At 36.9% G+C, this 17,622-nt stretch overlaps 1 protein-coding gene across 1 annotated transcript in view; it reads left to right on the top strand.

Annotated features, from left to right (window-relative positions):
* The window catches only part of prkcbb (protein kinase C, beta b), a 105,155-nt gene extending 90,409 nt beyond the window's left edge, over positions 1 to 14,746 (top strand). The window contains exon 17 of the mRNA XM_058415050.1: positions 10,993 to 14,746. Within this exon, the coding sequence (XP_058271033.1) occupies positions 10,993 to 11,151 (159 nt within the window). The 3' untranslated portion in view covers positions 11,152 to 14,746. The remainder of the gene's footprint in view (positions 1 to 10,992) is intronic.
* Positions 14,747 to 17,622: the final 2,876 nt, after the last annotated feature.

Raw genomic sequence — 17,622 nt, 5'->3', positions numbered from 1 at the left:
GCTCGGTGCGGATGGTATGCTCGGCTGATCGCACCACCCTCTGGAGAGCTTGCCTGTCCTGTTTGGTGCTGTTTCCAAACCAGGCTGTGATACTTCCCATCAGGATGCTCTCAATGGTGCAGGTGTAGAATGTCTTTAGGTATGGTTTTCTAAATTTAGGTCAAATTTTGCAATGGCTGCCATTTTGGGCAAAAAATCAAAGAACAAATATAATCCAAGACAATCCAAGAATAAAAATAATCCAAGAAATTGCTGAAGAAGGAAGTGACAGCTAGCTAGCTAGATTAATAAACAACATATTTCACAACTGAATAAAAATAACCAAACTGAACTTTACACTCATTTTATTTACAATATTTACACCTCTCCAGATGTTTCGGGCTAACGTTTGAAGGTCAGTCATGCTCATTCTGGTATCAGTGGATTGGCAGCTTGAGGTTCCGCCCCTTTAAGAGGTCAACCGATTGTTATGAGGAGATGCTGTGTATCCAGGCAGGACAAATAAGGAGCTTACTGAGATGCAGAACATAGCTGCCTAGACTATATTCAATGAACCACGTCTATTTAGGTGTGGCTCAAAATGACGTATTGAAACTGATCGTAAATGTTTCATCACAGTAAAAAAACGTGCAGAATTTCTAATAGACAGCCAAAGATTCACAGACTCACTTGGTGTCACTTGCTGCCACCACCATGCTTCAGAATGCTGCCACCACCATGCTTCAGGTAGATATAATGATCGTTCGATAATAATACTCACTCAACCCCACACATTTTTAGAGAGAGTTGTCACATATATGGATTTATCAGTACTTGCCAGATATTCCTATGGCTCCTTGAATGTTGCTGTGGCTCTTCTCTCCTTCTTCTTTCATTAGGTTAAGAGGGACATCCCATTCTTAGTGATGTCACTATGGTGCCATGTTTTCTTCACTTGTTAATAAAGGCCTTCACGGTGTTTCATGTTACATGGTAATGCTTTGGGAATTCCTTTTCTCTCCCGATTGATTCTTTTCGACAACAAGATCCTGTACATGCTCTATAAGCTCTTTCAGCAGTCACAGGAAACCAAGCAGAACCAAGAGAAAATCCTACAAAAGCAGCTTGTCTTGATTTAGGGTTAAATCAAGTCATTAATGCTAGGTGCTAATTAAGCAAGAATTTTAAATGTGAGTGGATAATTCTGATCAATTGTTGAACTACATTTGTTTGTCACTTGGATTAAACAGGATACAGGTTGTAGCCTGTTTGTCCCCATTGTAGAAATAAAACAGAATGGGATGTAATGTTATAGGAAAAACTTACATCAACACCCCATCGTTGATTATTTTCCTATAACAGCATGTCTGGTTGTGTTTTATAATATCTGATGAACACAGATATTATTTATTCATCACATAATGACAATTCTAAAAAAAGATATTCCCTATTAGCATATTATGATGAAATCATGATAATGGAAAGATAATGATGGAATTAATTGTGAGGCCTAAAATATTTAAAAACTAGAAACCTTCCTTTATCTTCTCACACTGTACAATTAGCTAAGGATTTTATTTTCTAATGTAGGTGTGCAGAGACAAGCAGAAAAAAATCCCCACCAGAGCAGGTCAATCCTTTATAAACACAGACTTGTCTTGAATCAGGGCTGTGAAATCGAGTTCTGCATAAAGACTCCTGTACAGCAAGAGATTGTAATTGGCTAGGTGCACCTGCCTAGTGTCCTAGATTTAGTAGCCATTTAGTCAGCTAACGTCCAAGCCTCGAATAATAAAACATATACAAATAAAAGCTTACCAAAGCACTGTTATAACACACATCATAATAAGAGATAACGTTATAATATAATAAATTGTCCGATGTGTTGGATCTCCTACTCTCTACAGCACCTCACTATTTAAAGCTTTGCTGATGAACTGTGGATTTGTGTGTTTAAATTCTACCTAAATCAAATATTAACACAAAAAAATAGCTCTGGAGTGGCTGTATTTCATGGCTAAATCATGAACTCGTCTTAGTATGCAGCTGTTTCCTTTCTCTAAACTAAATACGGTTGTGAAACCTTGAGGTCAGTGAGGGTTTGATGAATAAACAGTGTACACAAAAAGCTGGTCTGATAAACACTGAAAAAACAAGACAAGTGCTTCACACTATAAGCTAATGCAGCAAATTCTCTCACTAGTTGATTTAAATCTGATTTTGGTTCAATAAGCTAATTCACCAAATCTCCTCTCAGGGCAGTTTATTTATCCAGGAAGCATGGGAAATGAAGATTACAGGGCAGCATTAAAGACCCATTATTTTTATACCTGACAACCTTTTCTACGTTTTGGGCAGGAATTGATTATAGGAGTAGGGTAGGGGTAGTACTCGAAAGAAGGCAAAGAGGAAAATGTTTCCCCAATAAATCTGGTAGATTAGCCAATCAACATCTGGAACGACTGGCAATGACTTGTGAGTGTGTTGGGAATGCTATTCCAGAAGCCATGCTCTTTCCATACGTCTCATTTTAGTCGTTCGTGTCGATTTTTTTCATTTGAAAGACGCAACACTTCCGCTTTCCGTGCAGAATTATCCTGCTTAGAGTTCATTAATGTGAAATAAAATATACAAACAAATGCTTTCACAGAGTTAACCTTTGGAAAGAATATATTTAACATCTTATTTATTAGACACCGAATTTCGAAAAGTAGCCCACAATATTTGCGCTTATGTGAAAAAATACAAGAACAAATAGGCCTATGACGAAGTGTCAGATTTAACACATTGCTAATAACTGTAATGTTAATGATAATTAAACTGCGATAGTCAGTACAGATGTGTTAAAAAATCTGGTGTTTGGGAATAAAAACCTAAATGTAAATATTATAAATTATCCTCTGATGCTTTATTGTTCTTTTGCTTTTTCAGGTCTGATTTCAGTTATAATTGCTGACAACAATAACAAAAAATACCTCATTACAGACTGGCAACAAATTAGCAGAGACTCTTGCTAGCAAACAGCAAACAGTTTAGCTAAATTAAGTGTTTATTCATTCTGGATTTTTTATTTTTTTTGCCATTCTCAGCCTGATATTGCCTGTTAATAAGTAACTAAGGTTAGTTGCTGCTCAGAGAGAATTTCTGAGGAAAAATACAAGCCAGCTTGCTAGCTAGAAGCTAACATCCTGAAGGCAGTACCAGCTAGCTAGCTATCAGTGTAGTATTACTGTTATGTTTACTGCAGAGTGTGGTGATTTTTTAAAGAAAAAAACTCAAATCAACATAAAACTTGCTTATTCTTGTTCTCCATTTTGACTAGCTCTGTGACATACCCATCTCTTCTGCCCATAAAAGCAGATGCTGCTATACTGTATAACTGTATAATGTCACTGAAGTTGCTAATGCTGTTAATGTTGTAGACAAAAAACACACACACAAATATCTTTGCTGTTTTTATTATTATTATTATTTATTTATCCACCTAACACATACCGAAATGGAATGAATTCTGAATGACTACGAATGCATGAATTTTTAACCACAACATAGTTTAGCATAGATTAGCATAATTAGCATACATTGTGGGTGCTTTATATCATAGATTTTTCATATGCTGGAGTATTTTGCAAAGACAAATGCAACGACGTATAAATATAAATATTAAATAAAACTGAACAGATATTTTGTCTTCACAGCACAGGTGCTAGCATGTAGCGTAGATGCAGTAATGCAGGATTTGTGTTTGATTGAGTGTGTTTGAGTAAGTGTGTGTGTAATAATGCTAGCATGTAGTGTAGCTCTGATTCTAATGTTAATGTTAATGCACTTGAATTTCAGTGCATGTTAGCATGAGGAAGGAGGATAGATCAAAACAAAAAAATTTTTACCTAAACTTTTTATGTTATATTACCAGCCAATGAGTTTTTTTTTGCCACAGAACAGACAAAATGATACAGAATATAAATTGAAATGAAACCTAAAGCTTTTTGGAGCTTATTAACTGATCCTTATGAGGCATGTTTGGAGTGTAAAGCTGTTAAAGCTATAGATAAAGGTTCTAGTTCTTGCATTAAGTGTAAAAATACAGTAAATCTGTCATGTAAAGTTCCTAATAAGAGTCACTTCAAAACTTATAGACCATCAGAAAGCTGTTTCGAACATTTCTGAATTCACTAAAGCTTCTTTAGTGCCTGCAGAATGGAAATCGACTTATCAGACATTTTCTGTCAGCATAAACGAATGAATTATTATATCGCTAGTCGCAAGTCTGATATGAAATGAGTTAGGATTCTGTTGGCTTTCATTGTGAGACGTGTGTTTTTCCCTCTGTTGGATAACCCTACAGAATTGTAGTGGCTGAAGATACACATTTTAGCTGCTTATGAACATCTCAGAGAGCAGAAATGGGTTTGATATTAGCATTAACTTTGAAGATAGAAATGATTGTGTGGGGGAAAAAAAACCCGGTTATTGCTTTTTAATTTAAAAAAAAAAATCTTTTTCCTGAATTTATTACCCATAGTATGTAAGATAAAAACAAATACTTATGAAAAACTACAAATTCTTAAAGCTCTGAATGTCTTTTTCATATGAGCTTCATTTTAAGCACTACTGTGAAGTCTGACATGACAATAACATTCAATGCTAAACATGTAAACAACCAAAACAGACAGAATTTAAATTTTTCTCCCTATTTCTTGGTTAGATGTTTACAGTTTAGAGTATTTAGTATTTTAGAGTATTTAAAACGAGGCCATGTACAATGTAGTGTGTTCAGAAACTTTTGACTGGCGATAAAGATGAAGTGATAATGCATATAATGTGCATGAGCATGTTACAGCTGTTCTCAAAGCTGTTGATTGTAAACATTTCTGCTAATCCTTCCCAGTTCACAGTGTTACGCAATGGAAAGCTAATCTGCTAGTGAATGTTCATTCACTTCTGTCTTTTAAACTTATTTATCTGCTGTGTGTGTGTGTGTGTGTGTGCATGCAGTAGCTTCCTGATTCATTAATTCATTCATTTTGAATTTTGCTGCTTATCAGCAGAGAACAGATTTGCAGCTCTTCAGCTCCTAATTCGGCTTTATCCTCAAAACCTTGTCGCCTCAGTGGAGGCACAAATTAAAGATTCACTTGAACCCCTTAGCATTGCTCATGTCAAAACCCACCAGGAGAATAAATAAAAATGCCTAGTATTTGTAAATTTGACGCATGAATTTAGTGCAAGATGTTACTGCCAGTCCCTCTATCTCTTATTTCTACTTCGCAGCTGTGCTCACACACACACACACACACACATATACACACACACACAGTCTTGCATCATCATGAGGAGTTTCTGAGTATAAAAGTGCTTTAGGGCTTCGTTTCCATGAGAATTGTTTACGCTGATTGGCAGAGAGATGAAGAGAAGACAGATTGGGGTTTGCTTGAAAAAATGTAAGAATGAATTATATTAATGTTGAAATTTTATTTCAGAAAAAAATATATATTTAAATGTTATTCATGATAAATACTTGTACTTTATTATGAAAGTGACCATTCATGTAAAATAAGATAAGATAGATTAATAAAATAGTAATAAAACTTTATTAATCCTGAAGGATTAGTTCTTTTGCCAGAGACTGCTTCAGATTAGACAAGAGAAATAAAAAATAAATGAAATATAAATAAAAAATGAATAAATACAAAATGTTTACAAAAAGTACAGAAAAGGTGAAAGAGAATTAAGACCATATTGCACATAAAATGGTATTATATTAACATATATATTGTAAATATTGTAAATGTAAGTTATTATGTAATTATATAATTACCCAATCAGCTAATCAGTGTATTATAGTGGTGGTTTTAAGGTCAGAGAAGAATGGCCAGTAAGTCAGATAACCACTCTTCACAACTGTGGTGAGGAAAAAGCATCTCAAAACACTTAATATGTTAAACCTTGAGGCAGATGTGCTACAACAGCAGAAGACCACATCTCTCAGCTGAAAACAGGAATCAGAGATCCTTAAAGATTGGAAAAGTGTTGTTATTTCTGATGAATCTTGATTTTTCTGGTGACATAAAGATGCTTTTGGCAGAATTTGGCGTCAACAGAATGAATTCATAGACCCAAGTTTAGGTTGTTGCTGCTGGAGGAATGATGTATGAAATATTTTATTGGCACATTTTCAGCCCTTTAATACAAGCCGAGCAGTGTTTGAATGCCACAGCCTATCTGAGTATTAATGCTGACCATGTGGAACCCTTTGTGGCCACCCTAATAACCAGAACTGATTTGAATAGAGCACAAGAGATTTACTGAATAAGTCTCCAGCAATTATGTAAAAACATGTCAACATGGACCAGCATCTTGTGGAATTCATGCCAGGATACAACACATTTTGAGTCAAGTTTATTTGCACAAAAGAAGAAACTATGTGTTAGATCTTATCTGTTCGAACCTATTAATGAAATCAGAGAGGCTGTGAGAACAAGATAGATGTTTGTTTGGTGAAGCACCCTGCAAAGCAAAGTTACTATTGGAACAGGACTCTGTTTTAGTATGTTTTTACTTATTGGAGCATACACTATATGTCCAAAGTAAGTAGACACCTGACCATTACACCTATATGTTGTTGAATCTCCCATTCCCTCAGCCCTTCTAGGAAGGCTTTGCACTAGATTTTGGAGCATGGGTATGGGATTTGCTCATTCAGTCACAAGAGCACTAGTAAGGTCTGGAACTGATGTTAGGCAAGGAGGTCTGGGACTGGAGTTAGCCTTCCAGTTTATCTCAAAGGTGTTCAGTGTGGTTGAGGTCAGGGCTGTGTGCAGGACACTCATGTTCTTCCAAACCAACCTTGGCAAATCTTGCCTTAAGGTTTGGGATAAAAAAAGAAAGGGATTTATAATGCTATAGCAAACTGGATAATTCTAGACAATCCTGTGCTTCCAACTTTATGGTAACAGTTTAGGGAAGGCGCACAAATGGGTGACATTCAGCTGTCCATATACTTGTAGCCATATAGTGGATGTACTCCAACAATACCATGATCATCCTAATACTGCAGGAATGACCATTATAGCCCAGTAGTAAGGGCAATGTTAACCTTGAAGAATCTGGAGTAGCAGCACATACTCTTCCTGGTGTGGCACACCTCTAATTAAGGTCCATGGGAAGAAGACATAGGGCAGGTTACAGTAGAAAGTTGGTGACCAGCCCCTTTTTAGTCCAAGGTGACAGTGACAGTGGCCAGTCTTGGCTTAAACATGGGAGTGCCATTTGTCTTGCCTCTATATCAAATGAGCACTTGGTCTGAGGATTGGATTGCATATCAAGAAACACTGCAGGTATCCATACACTAAAGACAGCAAGGTCAGTAACCTCATATATAAATTTGAGTATATAAAGGCTGCCTGCCTATAGCTGGAAAATCCACATGGTGCGAGGAAGAGGGTAAAGAGCAGGACTTTCAGTTGGAAAGCATAAAAAGGCCATAAAAAGCATCATCTACAGTAATGGAACCCTAAAAAAAAGCCTTGTGCAGGTCTACCATGTACAGGTTTACCAACTGCAGGGTCTACTGTTTCTGTTATTGCCAAATAGAAAAGCCATTATTTATTTACATTTACATTACAGTGTCTCCCAAATGAGGATGTGGTTTCCTTCTGAGCCTGGTTCCTCTCAAGGTTTCTTCCTCATATAATCTCAGGGAGTTTTCCCTTGACGCTGTCGACACAGGCTTGCTCATTAGGGATAAAATAGGGATTAAATAGCAACTTTAATTTAAGGTTTATCTTTTTTTTCCTTCTCTGTTTCTATACTTCTGTAAAGGTGCTTTGAGACAATGTCCATTGTTAAAAGCGCTATACAAATAAATCAAATTGAATTGAAATGAATTGAAATAGGCTTTGAGATCCCTCGAAGGCTGAGGTGAACTTGTGAACAGTAGTTTATATTCTCTATGATGGTGGGTCTACAGGGCTAATGTGTAATCTTCAGGCAGACCACACCAGGGGGAGGCATCTAAACCAAATTAGCATTCAGCCCAGATTAAAGATTAGAGATTCACCCCATATCCTGGCTTCCCAGTGATGGCGAGGTTAACGTCTCCAAATTGGAGGGATTTCCCAAATGCTAGCAAGAAACTGATAACATATTGCCAATGTGTATCACGCATGATGCAATCTCACGAGTCCTCACCAGGGAGTCATCTCCACTCATCACTGGGGCTGCAAACATCTGGGTATAGAGACCTCCTCTGGTGAGACTTCCAGTGATGCAACCCAAGCCACAGTGACAGGAGCTGCATGTTATGTAGCTTCAACTTCTTTTATCAGAGCCAAAAAATGAACGTCCAAAGATCCAAGTCGAAGTGTGGGTGGAGTGTTCATATCTGTCAAAATGATCCAGACAAAAAAAATGATCCACAAGAACAAGGTAGGTGTGAAAGTGTCTTTACAAATACTTCAAGGAACATTGTCTCTCCTTTTACAAGAATTGCATCCAAAACCCTTGACATGCAAACACACACTCATCACAATGAATAATTTACATTAGAATATTCTACATTCAGACTGTTTCTACCACAGAACCTCCACACAGGCACAGTCATCATATTTTACCTCCGTCACTCAGAAAGAACTGAAGTTCCTAGTATTTATTTACTTTCAATAGAAATGTCTGTATTGGTCAGAGAATTGTTTCAGTTAACAACAGTTAAAAATATTTCCAGTTAAATACTTCTGTTTTCTAAAACACATACTAATTAGAGATTACCTGATAGTCAACCATTGCCATTGTGCAACACTTATAACATATTGTATATTGTCTATTGAAAAGATTTTTAGTCCTCTATGTCTTTTATTTGTTTCTATGTTTAACATATTTGCCTTAATTTTTCTCTGCTATTCATAAACACACATGAAGAACACACACAGAATGTGAAATTCTATGTTATTAATATTTAATATTTGTGAGCTAGACTGTGCCAGCTCAAAGAATACAAAAAAATTAAATATGCTAATATTATGATGTAATAGAATGGAATGCCTTAAAACGTGTCTTTCTTTCATATAAATGTCTTAAATGATGTGATGGAAAATATAAGCATTCGACCTAAAAACATTTTGGCAAAAGATGACTAAAGATTCTCGGGAAGTTCAGATGATAAGAAGCACCAATTTGGTCCTTGGTGGTAAAAAAACACTTAGGAAATGAATAAGATTTTACTGGAGCTATCTTCGTTTCTCCTTCACTGAGAAACATAAACAAATGTAGTACGGGAAAAAGGAAACCAGATGATTTGATGAATAATTTAAGTGTGAAGTGAAGGGGATGAGTGCATAGCAGCGAACAGGAAGAACAGATATGGCTACCAAAAACAGTGCAGTGCCAATTTTGTTCTACAGCTCAATTTGTGCTATTCAGTACAAAACGATTAAGAGGTGAAACAGTGTCTTTAAATGTAGATTGTGCACAATGGACCATATTCGTGTTGAAAGTGTTGACCGAGGAAGGAAATTGCTTGGGTTTGTAGACATCTAGTATAGCTAGATTGCAGCTTGAATGTTTATTCTGTGAGAATGAAACCATGCTGATGGTTTGAAGAATATCCTGACTAATCAGCTGACTCATCTGCTAGTTAAATATCAGCGATGTTCATTATTATGTCAATAAACACAGGGCAAATACTATTAATTCATTAGAACTGAACATATATTATTAATATTAAAAGATGTTAATAATAATACATTGAATTTAACTCAAATCTATATATAGCCCTCTATTCTTACATTACACTGAATGACTATACTTATTTATTGAGTAACAATATCTAGTAAGTTGAAAGCACAGGACAGAGTATTGCACATACACTATCTTGCCAAACGTTTTGGGACGTCTGCCTTTATATGCACATGAATGTAATATGGAGTTGTCCCGCCCTTTGCAGCTATAACAGCTTCAACTCTTCTGGGAACGCTTTCCACAAGGATTAGGAGTGTGTTTATGGGGATTTTTGACCATTCCTCTAGAAGCGCATTTGTGAGGTCAGGCACTGATGTTAGATGAGAAGGCCTGGCTCACAGTCTCCGCTTTAATTCATCCCAAAGGTGTTCTATCAGGTTGAGGTCAGGACTCTGTGCAGGCCAGTCAAGTTCCTCCACACCAAACTCACTCATCCATGTCTTTATGGACCTTGCTTTGTGCACTGGTGTACAGTCATGTTGGCACAGGAAGGTGTCATCCCCAAACTGTTCCCACAATGTTGGGAGCATGAAACTGTCCAAAATGTGTTGGTATGCTGAAGCATTAAGAGTTCCTTTCACTGGAACTAAGGGGCCGAGCCCAACCCCTGAATTGAATTCAATGATTTGTGGGGGTGTCCCAAAACTTTTGCCAATATAGTGTATTTTGAAGTGTATTTTTCAGAGAAGAAGCCTGATATCAGGGAAGCTTGTTTTGCCAAACAGAGACAGTGACTGAATAGCAAAACTCTTTGAAATTTACTGAGATTAAGCTTTTGATGGCTTCACACCATCCACCATGTAGAGTTGACTGTGAGCAAAGAGCACAAAAAAACATCTAATTCCAGTATTTCTTCTGAGTATTAATAATACACTACATCTCATTGAGTTTCCTGCAAATATTCATGCTACATGATTTGAGACATCGCCTGTGTGAAGTGTTTTCCAAAAAGTTTGTTATATGTGCTTGTGTCACTGCAGGGCTTGTGTGTGTGTGTCTGTGTGTGTGTGTGTTTCCCTCTTTCAGCTGAATTGCTTCTATTCATGGATTTACATTAATGGTTAGCTTCAGAGAAACTCTTTCTCATAGCCTCGCTCTCTCCGACTCTATCTCTGTCTCTCTACGTCTCTGTCATTCCGGATGCTGAACGACAAAAGGAAACGCAGTGTGTGTGTTCCAATGCAGAACTGGAGCCTTGAAGGAAAACCTTCCTGCAAAATAGGGTTGTCTCCTACATGCCAAAAAATTAACATCAGGCCTTCCCCTTTTTTGCAGAAAAACAGCCGAGATACATGCAACTTCGATCGCGAGTTTACGAAGATGCCAACGGAGCTCACGCCGACTGATAAACTCTTCATCATGAATCTGGATCAAGACGAGTTTCTTGGCTTTTCTTACACAAATCCTGAATATGTCCCCCCATCTCAGTCATGAAAATGATCTTAGAAATACCTTTATGAAGCATTGAAATCCTCCTGTAGTGTTCAATATTTAGCAATGTTGCATCCCAGAAGCTGCCCTGGAACACTCTAGATTTTATAGCAATACAGTTCTCCATTTTTGGATCACAACAACTCAGGTTTCTGAGAGCTTGCTATTACTTCACTCTAAATTTATAGTAACTCTATAAGCTGAGTGATGCAATTAATCAATGAAGCTATTAGTGCTAACCTTGGCCATTATTCTAATAGCATCCCCAGCTCTAATTATGGTCACCTTGACCCCACACTATAATCACATACTACTCCTCACCTGCAATTCTCTGCCCTCGCTGTATCTTCATCATCATCCAAACCCTGTCCTCAACACCTCTTTGCATTAACCCCAGTCTATACCCACCCTTCATCACACCCCCACCCCTTAATGTTAACCTGAACATTACTCTAACACCCCAACTATTACAACTGTCTCGACTAATCCAGATCTAGAACGCCTAAATCTGTTAACGTTATCATTTATAACTTTCAACACGTAACAATTGTTTAGTAATTCTTATAAATGACAGCATGTTGATATTATATATTTCATCATATATATTTAAAAAATGCTGTAATAATTATTAATATGTGAGGTAGCCTGGGAAACCCCATGAGTAGCCACTGCATTCTAAAAAACTAAGTCATTCTGCCGAAAGATATCTAAAACCTTGCTAGCTAAGTGCACCACAAGATTATTACTGATGTTGCATAAGAAGGTCTGGCACTCAGTGATCCAAAAGTGCTCAGTTGGGTTGAGGTCAGAGTTCAGGGAACTTGGGTAATCTTAAAGGTACAACATACAAAGACAATCTAGACAATTGTGTGCTTCCAAATTTTTGACAAATGTTTGTAAAAGGCCAACATACGGTGAAATGATGGTCATGTGTTCACATATGATGCATTTGGCTAGGGCTCATAACCATAATCTTGATCAAAGCATGACATCCACTCAGTGAGGAATGCTAGCAAGCTAGCAATTAAAACACCCAAGCATTTTTACAGCTGCGTTTGTTAGACTGGCTGCTTTAGTTTTGAGCTGACATATGAACTAGGCAGTTATTTCTCTATCAAAAGTATTGGTACATCCTCCTATAACATGGATTCTAACCTTCTATTACAGCTGCATATCCTATAAAATGTCTTAACAACATGATCATGACACAAGAGTGTCTCAAAATTGTGTCATTTTAAGGACAGGACCAAGATGTTGTTTGTAGAGGATCAGTAGATCCGCTTAGCAACCATACAGTAATTATAGAAACTAGAGGCCCATTGGGACAGAAATTATGTTGCCCCATGCTTGGAGGGAGGAGCAGTTGAAAGGACATGGTTATTGCTAATGACAGGGTTGGGCTTGAAAAACACCCACAATGGCTGCTAAGACCTTGTTTTCTAGCACTGAAATTAAATTTCATGCAAAGAAGGTAAAGTGTAAGAACACACAGTGTGTCTACGATATGCAGAAATATTTCTATTTTAAGATATATTGTAAAGATATATGGAAATGGAGGGAAAGGGAAATTATGGAGTGGATCGTGTCTGCATCAGAAATGCATGTGAAATATGTCTGAGAAAAAGAAGAATTATTTCAGGGTTATTTTGAGGATTTCAGGATTATTGAGATGTAGTTAGGCTGGAATTGTGGTATTGAAACCTATTGAACAAAGGAACATCCAAAACGTCTTAAAACAAGCTGCTGGATGACTGTATGCTGTCAATTCTCAACTGCCTATTACGATGTTACTTTAAAATTCACTAGATTGTAGCCTATAGCGAAAGTTAAGCGTGATAGTCTATTGATTTCATTTTGTTTGAGGCTATGTTGTTATTAATGTCGTCCTGCCCCAACAAAATCTTCGAGAGCCATTGTTGGAGAGGATGGAACTTTTTTTTTTTTTTTTACAGATTTACAAAATAACTAGTGTTTGTTGATTCGTAAAAGTATGCCCTTCCGCTAAACTGCAAAATCTTTTAGCCATCTCACAAGGCGCTGTTTGTCTCTATGCCCTACACTGAATGTCATATTACAGTTAATCTAACAGGGAATGCAGTAAATTAAGAAAAAGCGTGACCAACCCCAAACGGGCAATTTAAAAAACAAAAACAACAACAACACCACGCTCAATTATTCATCCACGGCTCATTATTTTTTCCCCCTCTGCATTTTTGCTCAGTTTGATCGTGGCACATCGGGCTGATGTTTAATTCACCATCTTGAAACTCATTACGTAAGAAAGATCATTATCTCCCTCTGGAAATGATATTGCTGAGTTTTCACAATCTATCCACTCAGTACAGAAGCTAAGGATATTCGAAAATCAATAGAGTCAATGTCTATCGAATTTTTATACAGTCAATTTATTATAAAATCGTATTTTAGCAAGAACTAGACAGACTAAAAGAGGTAGTGAGAGAGAGAGAGAGAGAGAGAGAGAGAGAGAGAGCGAGAGAGCGAGAGAGAGGGACAGGTAGAGGATTAGGAAAAATGAAAGTAAGGTAATGAAAAAAAAAGCAATTGAAAGAGAAAGGAAGAGAAACAGATGGTGGGATTCACAAAAAAGACAGGTGACAGAGGAAGAAAGGGACAGTGTGAGAGGCAGACAGAAAACAAGGCAAGAATAAAAAAAAATCATATAAAATGACAGACAAACAGAATGAGACTGAAAAGAAGAAAAAAACAATCCCTCATTCTAACAAACAAGTGCTTTCTGAATATTCAGTAGGTTACATTAGTTTGAATACTATCTTGCAGTGCATTGTGGGATTTTTCCGAGTACACTGATTATTCTTCTGTTCTTCACTATGCTTTATTCTATAACATAGTTATGACGCTTCCAGCGTAGTGCACTACGTAGTGCACAGAGAGTGTGTTTGGGGAAAAAAAAAGATTAAAATCATAACTAGATAATTAAGATATTTCATTTTTTACATTTGCATGACTTCTATAGATTCTCTGACAGCTGAGTACACTGCCTGTGTAAAAATCAATAAATATATATATATATATATATACATATATATAATATGATCAAATGTAGGTAGAACTGTATCATTTTAGCGATCTTATAATTAGAGTCTGGAATAGAATGTGTATCAATGCTAAACTTTTCTCATCTTGTAGCAATTAGTTTCTGAATATAATGTACATTTCAACCTATTGTTATGATTTCCAATTCTCCATGTTTATTGTTTTTGAGTTTTTTATGCACTTTGGTATGTACATTTGTTGACATTCTTTGTTTATTGTCGAGTGATATGATGATCATTCACACACCAACCTCCTGAAGACGTAGAGTGGACATAAATGGCCCCTAAAAGGTGAATGTGTGTGTGTGTGTGTGTGAATAGTAAGATAATCTTAAAAAAATTAATAAACGCAATCAATATATTGATTAACACAATGATGTTACTGATGAATCATTTATAAGCTGTTAAATGTTTTATTTCTGGTTGTTATCATTTCACTGGTTTTATTGTATATCTGTCATATTATTGGATATTTTATTTGACCTGTCTCAAAGATCTTATAAACATCCTCTTGTTCGAACTGATGAATGTGTATGTATGATTTGTTTATATGAAACTTAAAATTTGCATCTGCTACTGAAAAAAAACCCAAATTTTTTCCATTTAATTTGGGCTGGATTTGCATCACGGTATATCACTCCATAGGATATATGGGACCGCTGGATTTCAAATTGAGGAAAAGCTGAACAGCTGGATGTTTGCTATATAAAAGCATAGTTTTCTGACAGATTGTATGCTAAAGCCTGCTGTTACAAGTCAATGTCGAACCATTAAGTGTAACATACACAAGAGTTTTATTAGAAACAGCATTCAGAATCCTAAACAGTAAACAAGCTAGGGTCAAATATGGATATATTTCAATGAAAACATGTACAAGGGGCAATCAGGCAAAGCTAGATCGCACTACAACTTTAATTTTACCAAAGGGATATCCAAAAGTGGGGAAATAACTAGAGAAGACGCAACAGTCGTTTCACAAATATCAAGACAAATTGAGAACAGTGAACAATGACAAGGCTTCACAATCTGAGTGTCCATGTGCTTTATATGTGCTGGAAAAAGACAATGACCCTTTGAATGACCCTCAAAGACATGTTCCTTGAACTCGGGGGAGGGTGTCCACTGGTAGATCCTGGGCGTTTTGTGATCATAAATTGTGCACACGGACACTTGGCTATGTCGCATGTGCAGTGTACTGTTTATTGTTAGTGCATGCAGTGGGTAAAAGTCAATAGCACATTTTGCAAAAAACCTTTATCCAGGGTGACTTATATTTATCTCGTTAACATAAAAGATCAGTTAAGGGTTAAGAACCCAGCAGTAGCTGGTTGATGACCCTGGGATTGCAGATGCATATGCAAACTTCAGACAGAGGAATCTTTAGACACCGTCTGCAGACTTTCTTTAACAAGAAAGGATTAGGCTGATTAAGATAATCAAGGTTACCTAGTGAAACATATCTATCATTAATCAAGCAGTAATTATATATTTTATATGTAGACAACTATGCATTATTTATGTGACCATGGTCAATTAACAGCAACTTATAAAAAGACAAAGAAAAGAAACAGGCAATTTGGTTTTGCGCCTACTCACTTATGCAACAAGAAGGATCCGGTGTGCCATGTTAGTCATTCCATTTGCATGGAAATTTACATTTATTCATGTAGCAGAAGCCCATATAAAGAGCAGCTTACAGAAGTGCTTCATAGTCAAAAACACATGCAAGGCAACTAGATCTGGGATTAAGAAGACCGTGAGTCTAAAAATTAACTGGATCTGGTGCTCCCATCATAGTGAGATCAGATAGCAGGCTGGTGAGGTCTGAATAATTAGGCAGAGAGCTATGATAATATCCTCCCTGGCCCAGGAACTGTCTCACCTGCTTTTTGGTCATGGGTCATGGCCCAAGTGGAAACCCAGATACCTCCAGTCATCCCATGCACATTTTTGGGTTATACTGTGATATCCAGTCATGTCTTGGATTTTTAAGACTCCCTTAACATTCTGCATATACTGCTGTTCATTGTTGCTATGGAATATTATGTCTGCTGCTAAATAAGCAGATGGTGTTTATTGCATCCAGGCAGGGGAGAAACATGTCTTCAATAACTGACCTTGCAACTTGGCAATCTCTGCTCCCTGGGCTTGTGAGAAATGATCTTGGATAGTATTTGAATTGAGTTTTGATGTTTTTAAACACTCCAGTCTCAACTCATCTCCCTTTACCACCATCATGAAGGACCACCTCTCACGGAGGTGCTAAATACCTTATATTTGACTTCCCCAAACAGTAACTCTTGTCATAATACATGGACTTTTTCTCAGGTATTTATCTCTCCCATACAGAGCTCCTATTACTTGTCTTTCCTGGCCACAGTGAAATCTCTCCCATACTGAGCATATGGAGATTTTCTTGGAGGTCCAGGATGCATACTGTGTGTTGGACCATCCTCACAGCTTTCTAACATTTGCCTCAATGACATTCCAGGTCTCAGGAAGTATAACTTTTATTGTGCCAAATGTTAGCTTTGAGTACCAAGTCTTCTTGAAAAAAGCAAAACTTTTGTATTACTGGGTGTAAAGTTACATACTTGGTTAGGGAAGGATGTAGGTACTTGGAGGGAAGTGATTTGGTGGATTGGCCTCCTGGATATTAACATAAGGGTGAAACATTATTACAATTATGGCTTTTGGCAGACAACCTTATCCAGACCAACTTACATTTTATTTCATTTTACACAACTGAGTGTTAAGGGCTCTGCTCAAGGGCACAGGAGTGGCAGCTTGGTGGACTTGGGATTCAAACTCACAACCTTCTGATCAGTAGTCCAACACTTTAACCACTAAGTTGACACATAATTAAATACATAAACAAATAAATGAAAAAAAAAATCTTCAACCCACTTTCAAATTTGCTAACAGTTCTTCAACCTGTAATTCATACACATATGTTAAAGCATATTTGAAAGCTTAAGTTAGGACTTGATGATAATGAGGTATTTATGATGTATGATGTATGTATCCAGGCAACCCAATAGCTCTGACTGAATGACAGGATGCCATAGAGCTGCTCAAAAACAATTTATTTACATAGAAACTTGAAGCAACAACTTGTCAGCCAATCATGTGGCCACAGCACAATAAAAAGAATATACAGATAAAGAGCTTCAGGTTAATGTTTATCAAACATCAGAATAAAGAAAAAGTCTGATCTCTGTGACTTTTCTTCTCACATGGATGTTGGTACCAAAAGATTTGGTTTAAGTAGCTGATCTCCAACTGCTGATATCCAAAAAATTTCATACACAACAGTCTCTAGAGTTGACTGAATGGTGTGAAAAACATTACACGCTGAGTGAGAGACAGATCTGAAGCTATCATGGGCACAGACTCACCC

Source organism: Hemibagrus wyckioides, linkage group LG02, assembly GCF_019097595.1.
Source record: "Hemibagrus wyckioides isolate EC202008001 linkage group LG02, SWU_Hwy_1.0, whole genome shotgun sequence".
Classification (NCBI taxonomy): domain Eukaryota; kingdom Metazoa; phylum Chordata; class Actinopteri; order Siluriformes; family Bagridae; genus Hemibagrus; species Hemibagrus wyckioides.
This window is presented reverse-complemented; position numbering and strand designations above follow the sequence as displayed.